The sequence below is a fragment of the Mus caroli genome, chromosome 8, assembly GCF_900094665.2.
Source record: "Mus caroli chromosome 8, CAROLI_EIJ_v1.1, whole genome shotgun sequence".
Lineage (NCBI taxonomy): Eukaryota > Metazoa > Chordata > Mammalia > Rodentia > Muridae > Mus > Mus caroli.
Window position 1 is genome coordinate 98,631,608 of NC_034577.1, and position 7,622 is coordinate 98,639,229.

At 46.3% G+C, this 7,622-nt stretch overlaps 1 protein-coding gene across 1 annotated transcript in view; it reads left to right on the forward strand.

Annotated features, from left to right (window-relative positions):
- Window positions 1-7,622, forward strand: part of Wwp2 (WW domain containing E3 ubiquitin protein ligase 2) — a 118,073-nt gene that overhangs the window by 60,108 nt on the left and 50,343 nt on the right. The window contains exon 7 of the mRNA XM_021171082.2: window positions 6,950-7,077. Coding sequence (XP_021026741.1) covers window positions 6,950-7,077 — 128 coding nt within the window. The remainder of the gene's footprint in view (window positions 1-6,949; window positions 7,078-7,622) is intronic.

Sequence of the window (7,622 nt, forward strand, 5' to 3'; positions counted from 1 at the left end):
CTCATTTCCTCCATTCTGAACTTGAGCTGCCTTGTGAGTTTGGCAGAGTGGGGTTTTCCAATCATCGAAGCTCAGCATGCGACCTGAAGTAGGAGTTCACAAGGGACAATTAATTCTTTCTTAGGGAGACCTTGGTCCAGCACAGTAGCAGCCATTGAGAGCATTGCTGTCTCCTCCAGGCTGAGCAGAAGCCGATCATTTGTCTTACTGGAGTTAAAATGGACTTGGAGCAGTGCTGTGTCTTCTTTCCCTGTCATTTCTGAGGCCTGCAGCTTAGAGGTAGTGTGCAGAGTGGGGCCGTAATTACTCTGGGGGTGACTCATGCTCTCGTTTTAGCGCTAATTGGGCCTTCCTTGCCTCACCAGCCTGTTCACCTCTCTTTCTTTCTTTCTTTCTTTCTTTCTTTCTTTCTTTCTTTCTTTCTTTCTTTCTTCCTTCCTTCCTTCCTTCCTTTCTTTCTTTCTTTCTTTCTTCCTCTTTTTAAAGCTGTGTTTGAGTGAGGAGCTCTGAGAAGGCGAGGGTAGGGTAGGGTAGGCTTGCCTATTGGAATGGGAGAGGAGCTCCTTTTCCTGTCACCACTTGCCTCAAACCTCTCTCCCCACCCCCCACCCCTTTTTGTCTCTTCTCTACTTCTATTTTAAATGCCCATTTCTTGCTGATTCTTACTGGAAACTGGCCCAGCTCCATTTAACTTTTTTTCCCATGCTGCTATTAATAGACAGTGACCAGCTAAGAGTCTGAGGCGAGGAGAGTATGGTGGGCAGGTACCCTCTGGATTCTAGTGCCCAGGCAAGTGGGGTTGCTTCTGGTCACACAGACGGGACACATGTATTAGGTCACACAGATGGGACACATGTATTAGGTCACACAGATGAACACATGTATTAGGTCACACAGATGAACACATGTATTAGGTCACACAGATGGGACACATGTATTAGGTCACACAGATGGGACACATGTATTAGGTCACACAGATGGGACACATGTATTAGGCTGGTTTAATGTCTGCTTGTTTGATTGAATGAAAGGAAAATCATCAGTTGTTAACTCCTTAAACTTCTCTTTCCTGCACCAATGGGCAGACCTAAGGTCAAAGAACTCCATGTCCCAGGTCTATCACTGAGAGAGAGCAGCATGCTTGGTATCTGGGATTCAGCCAGCGCTCAGCTTTAAGGAATCGCCACATTCACCAACAGAGATGTTTGTAGGGTCTTAGGCTTGACTTAAGTCACAGTCCCATCAAAGTGCCTCCTGTATACCTGTGCTATTCCTTCTCTGCAAGTTACCTGCCGTTTACAACTTTTATTTTTTCTCTGTTAGTGAGATAGTTCTATTGTGACTGAAATATACAAACTATTACCACTATTATTTTTGTTTTTGTTTGTTTTTTAAATATTATTGTTATTATTTTTTAAACAATTTATTTTATGTATACGAGTACACTGTACCTGTACAGATGGTTGTGAGCCATCATGTAGTTGTTGGGAATTGAACTCCAGCCTTGCTTGCTCTGGCCCTGCTCGCTCTAGCTCAAAGATTTATTTATTATTATATGTAAGTACACTGTAGCTGTCTTCAGACACACCAAAAGAGGGCATCAGATCCCGTTATAGATGTTTATGATATACCATGTGGTTGCTGGGAATTGAACTCAGGACCTCTGGAAGAGCAGCCAGTGCTCTTAACCGCTGAGCCCTTCGCTATTTATTTATTTGTTTGTTTGTTTGTTTTGAGACAGGGTTTTTCTGTATAGCCCTGACTGTGCTGGAACTCACTCTGTAGACCAGGCTGGCCTTGAACTCAGAAATCTGCCTGCCTCTGCCTCCCAAGTGCTGAGATTAAAGGTGTGCGCCACCACTGCCCGGCCCACCACTATTATTTTTAAGTTATGAAATAAGACAGACTTACCTTTAATCCCAGTACTAGAGAGGCAGAGGTGGCTGGGTCTTTGTGTGTGAGGCCAGCCTAGTCTACAAAGTGAGACTCTGTCTCAAAATAAAAACAAATCACAACAAGAAAACAAAAATACCTCATTATCCGTTTTAGCTTACATTTCCCTAAGAACTCAGGGTGCTTGCTGGTGATGCTTTTGTGTTTCTTTCCTGTCGGCAGGCCTTTGATGAAGAGTCTGTTCACACCTTTTACTTCTAAAATACTCAATTAACTTGCTGTTAAGTTTGAGACATTGTGTGTTCTAGAGAAAAATCCTTTTGATGTTCTGTACTTGCAGTCCACGGACTGTCTTTTCATTGGTTTTTAATTTAATGTCTTAAGACTTATTTTTAATTATGTGTAGGTGTGCGTATTTACACGTGCATGTGTGCACAGTAGTGAGTGCTGACTCTGGTTAAGGACAGAGGCCTCAGGGCTCCTCGGAGCTGGAGTTAGATACATGAGTGAGCAGACTGAATCAGGTGCTGGGAACTGAACCTGGGTATCAGGAAGAGCATCTAGTGCTCTTAGTCACTGAGAAACCAAGGCACCTAAGATCATCTAATGCTCAGGACCCCTCATTCTTGATGGTGTCTTTGAAAGAACAGTTTGTCACAGCAGCATTATGGACACATGAGTCTATAAAAGTATCTTTTATTCACTTGATGTGATTGTCATCTCCAAGACTTACTGCCTCCGTCTGCTAATGCAGGCCTAGTCCTGGAAGCTTCTAGCCTCCGTACAATCTTATTAACATAGACTGTTTTCAGCTTCTGAGACTTACTGCTGAATAAGCTCACCCTTTCTAGCTCTTGCTGAAAGCTGGCTGGTTCAAACTCCTCTCCACACTGACTGATTCAATCTGGCTTCTCTCAGTTTCTGACTGAATTGCTGCTTGGCCTCATACTAACTTTGGCAATGTGTTCTAATCTTCTGTCTCCTTGTTCTCTAGCTCGTTCTGTCTTCATCTGTGTCTAGCTTGCTCTCTTTCTCTCTGCAACCCGTCTTTATACCCCTATCCTGATAAAGCTGCCCCTCCCTCTGCACTGCCCTCTCCTGGGTCTCTCGCTCTTCTCGTGGGTTAGGCAGATCCTGTTCTGTTAAATCTTTCTCTGATTTGTCCCTTTCTCTGCCATCACTTTCAAACATGGGGGATTCCTTCTACAAACTAACTTTACCTTCATTGTTTTGGAATTTAAAGGTGTGTACTAAGGCCAGAGGGTTTAAAGGTGTGTGCTAAGGGCTGAGCCACACCACAACTAGAAACAGTTTGTTTTCCATAAATAACACAATTTCGGGGTACAGAGAGTGATCAAATATCCTGCAATGCACGTGTGTTGGAGCAAGCCTGCAGGGCAGTGTATTTCACTGTGTTGTCGGCTCCCTGGGGTCAGGGACTGGCAGTCAGAGGTGACAGTTGAGTAACAATTCAGTGATTCACAAGAAGGATGAGACAAGATGTCTCAAGACATCTAAGGCTGTGGTTGTCAGGATACAGATGAAGTTTCAGGACTGAGATGAGAGTCAAGAGTTGCCTGAGACCTCCTCTGCTTCAGGACCATTTTGAGGAGTGTGGAGAGAATCCCAGGCTCTGGCCTTGATTGGCGTTGCTTGGTGCCTTCAGTTCCTGATGGAGGAACTGAGGTAAGGGTATTTCCAACATTTGAAGAAGGATTTGACAGAAACAGCTAAGTTTCCGTAACTGGGCAACTTGAAACCATTGTGGAGTTTGGCCTGACTGGCATGGTGGTTAAGCTGTCTCCTCATTGCCTGGTGTGTGTGTGTGTGTGTGTGTGTGTGTGTGTGTATGTAGGAGAGGGGGCTTCATAGAGACTTCTTGCCCCTACAGTGTGGAGGGGGATAAAGCCAAGGTTGAAGTCATTGCAGAGCTGAAGCCAGGATGTCTGTGGCAGAGGCCAGCTCATCTCCTCTCCGTTGCCTCGAGTTTGTCCTAGTGCTATTTTGGCCTGTGGTTTGTGGTTTCGGTGAGTGAGCCAGTTTGTAATCACAACACAATCGCATCTTTTAAGGGTTGAGTGAGCAACCCAGGAGAGAAAACTGCTGAAGAGATTTTCCTCAATTGGTAAGGCTTTGTCTTCTCTGTGATGGTCTTGTTTTAGGGTAATGCGAGGGCAAGAAGAGGGAGGGGGAGAGAGGTAGAGAGATACAGAGAGAGAGACAGAGAGAGAGAAATAGAGAGTTAGAGTTAGTTTGGTGTGGTGTCTGGGGGCGGGGGTGATAGTGGCAGTTGGCTCAGCTGGGAGGCAGCAATTCATGCAAAGTGGTCCCAGCTGCCCCTGATTTATGGGCTAATCCCGGCCCTGCTCCAGCCTGTCATTCAGGGTAAGCTGCTATCATTAGTGGTTAAACATTTCTGAAAGTATTCTCTGTCGACTCTGACCACATGCCCTTTCGTGGAAGAGGGGAGGGGAGGAGCCAGGAGAGCCATGAGCCCCACCCTGTTAGCCATATTCCCCCACTGCTCTACGAAGACGGCAAGGAAAATAATCGGGTTTGTCATGGCCTGTGTGTCTGACAGCGGCCTTGCTGCCTCTACTCCCTGAGGGACCTCCCAGGAAGGTCTTCTGTTGTCTGTGGAAGAGGAATCTTGGCTGGAATAAACCTTCACTAGCTAGCTTCATCTCTCTCTCAAGCTCTCTGCCCTCAACCGTGCACACTGAGCCACCCTGGACAGTTGCTGCAGACGCCTTTCCCGCACAACTGCTGGGTACAATTTCTGTTTTTGCGAAGTGCTTAGTACTAACATTTCTTCCCACCAATGGGGCTTTGAAATTCTTTGAGGTATGGCTGGCAGTTTTTTGATTTGTGAAATTAGTGTGAGGAGAAATAAGATGGAACAGGAAGGAAGTCTGAACTGAGCCCTTACCTTAATGGCTGAGTTGTGTCCTCTCTTCAGCTTCTGATGACCACACTGGCTTTACGTAGTGTGGATTCAGAGTTTGCTGGGTCTTGAAGTCTGTCTGTCTTTCTGTCTCTGTTCTTACTCACTTTCACTGTATTTGTTTGGTTTTGAGACAAGGTTTTGCCCCATGGCCTTGGCTTGCCTGGAGCTCCCTTTGTAGATCAGCCTCCTCCGTGCTGGGCTTAAAGGTGTGTGACACCATTACCAACTTTGTTTTTAAAAGATAAAATTTCATTTTGTAGCTCTTGGTCTGGTACTTGCTGTGTGACCCAAGCTGTTCTCAAACCGTCAGCAATCCTTCTGACTCAGGTTCCTGTGTGCTAGCGTAACAGATGTGTGCCACCACATTTGCCTCTGCACGCACGCACGCACACAACCACATACACACACTCACTACTCCAAGGACAACTGTTCTTTCTCTTAAAAAAATAAAATAAAATAAAACCTTTTATGGGTTCTTTTCCTTATCAGAAGTATACAAGCTCCAAGAAAAATTAAGAATACCAAAACCGAAAGCACAGCACCCCTACACAGCTCCCAAGGCAATCACCGTTCGTAGTTTGGTTTATGTCCAGCTAGTCACAAGAATCCTTTATGGAAATCTGGGGCAGGGGTAGAGGGGACGGCAGCGTAGTGGTGGTGCTGCTGCTGAACGCCTTTAATCCCAGCACTCAGTAGGCAGAGGCAGGCGGAGCTCTTGAGTTCGAGGCCAGCCTGGCCTACAGAGCAAGTTCCAGGACAGCCAGCACCACATGGAGAAACCCTGACATGAAAAAAGCAAGAAGCTGAAAAGGATCTTTTCCTGAGCAAGTGTGTGGTGGGATGGTTCCTAACCTGCAAAGCTGGCTGCTCTCTGTGCCACTGGTCTGTCAGTCCCAGCCGGCTGGAGAGTACTCAGCAACAGGGGACTCTGGTGGCTGTTTCTCCCAGCATTGAACTCTGTAAGAAGTCACAGCTTGCCACTTGCCCATTATTGGGAGAAAGTAGCTCCAGAGAGAGTCAACAGACCCCCTCCCCCCATCTACTGCCCCCCAATCCATTGCCCTTCTCCCGGGTGGGGAGGGGCTGGAGGGGGGGCTGTCCAAGCTTCCCTCTGTAGAACTTCCTGTTGTTTGTGTATGTATCTGTAAATGAAGGCAATAGAGCCCCTGTCAGAGTGGCTGTGCTGAGGGAAATGGTACCTTAAAGTGCAGGGCCCAGGTCATGGGGTGTAACTTAGTGCATATGGTTTTCCTCTGGGGTCACTGTGATCCAGTCTGTTGTCGATGGTTCTTCCGCCTTGCGCCCTGTGGTGTAGGCTGTTTTTCAACCTTTCTTTCCTTTCCTGGAAAGAAGCAGACTTGTCTTCATTCAGTGGCATTTAAGCCGTCTGGTCATTGCAGATGCAATGACTGTGGGCATACTGAGAGAGAATGTCTGTTAATGAAAGAGCCAAACCGACAAGCAGAGAAACTTAGAAGTTAGGAGTTTTCACAGAGTGGAATGAAGGCAATCTATAAAGCAAGCCCAAGAATACCTTATCCTCCCTGCTCTGTGCTCTGAGCAGAGGTCAGCTAGGTTTCTGCTGGGTCCTCCCACCTCTGTGGTTAGGTCCGCTTCTGTGCTGTCTCTCACTCTGCAGGGCTGCTGAGTGGCTTCTCTAGGTATGCTGTGCCGCCGCCATATGCATTACTTCTCACCACCTAATTATCCTTCCAGTGACAGAGAAAGTTGATTTGCAGAAGTTTGGGGGCCCTTTTACCTAGTAGGAGAAATATTTCATCAACCATCTGTGCAGAGATTTTTGTTTATTTCTAACACTTAGGCCCAATAAAAATAATGTGATGGTCACAGGGTATTTGCCAGTTATTTCAAATGTGGGGGTGATTTGCTCCAGATTTGTTTACTTCAAGTGGAAAAGTTTGCACAAAGCTGCCTTTTTGGTTTTTACCAAGAAGGAAGCTTCCGTGGGTCTCTGCTCAGAGCCAGCTCCTATTAAGTGAAAAGCTGGAGTGGCTACAGGTCCCGTTTCTAATAAATAGCAAGAGAGGGGAAGCGTCTTTCTTTCTCACAGTGACTTATGTCGGTTTGATTTCTACTCTGCACCCCCAGGACGCACAGACACTCAGGTGGCTCAGCCAGGACAGCCACAGCAGCCAGTGAACAAAGCCCTGGCGCTAGGAACCGCCACCGCCAGCCTGGGAAGAACCCTAGCAGCAGTGGCTTAGCCAATGGCACAGGTGAGTGATGACACAGCAGCAGCCTGCACTAAAGCAGGATGCTCTTGCTGTCCTGTTTGCACTTGGGACATTGCCTTCTGTGCCACAATATAGTGGACTGAGAGAAGCCACCAGCACTTGTGTGCATTTGAGTCCACTGCTTATTCCATTGACCCATCTTCTTTGGCCTCTTTGGCTTATTCTGGACAGCTAAGGTTATTCTCCATGTTCCCTTGCATGCCTAAAATAGTCTTTTGGGTCTGGGGATTTAGCTCAGTTGGTAGAGTGTTTGGGTAGCATGCCTGAGATAGACTGTGGCTTTAGTCTTTAGCACCTCATAAAACTGGCTTAGGGATGCGTGCCCATAATCCCAACACTCAGAGGGAGAAGGAGGTAGGAGGAACAGAAGTCAAAGGTCATCCTGGCCATATGACAAGTTCAAAGGCAGCCTGGGATACATGAAATTCTGTTTCAGAAAATAGAACTGAAAAACAAAATATTCCTTTGTACAGAAAAAAAATTTTAAGTATGCTTTTTTAAAATTAATTTCTTTTTTTTTTTTTTTT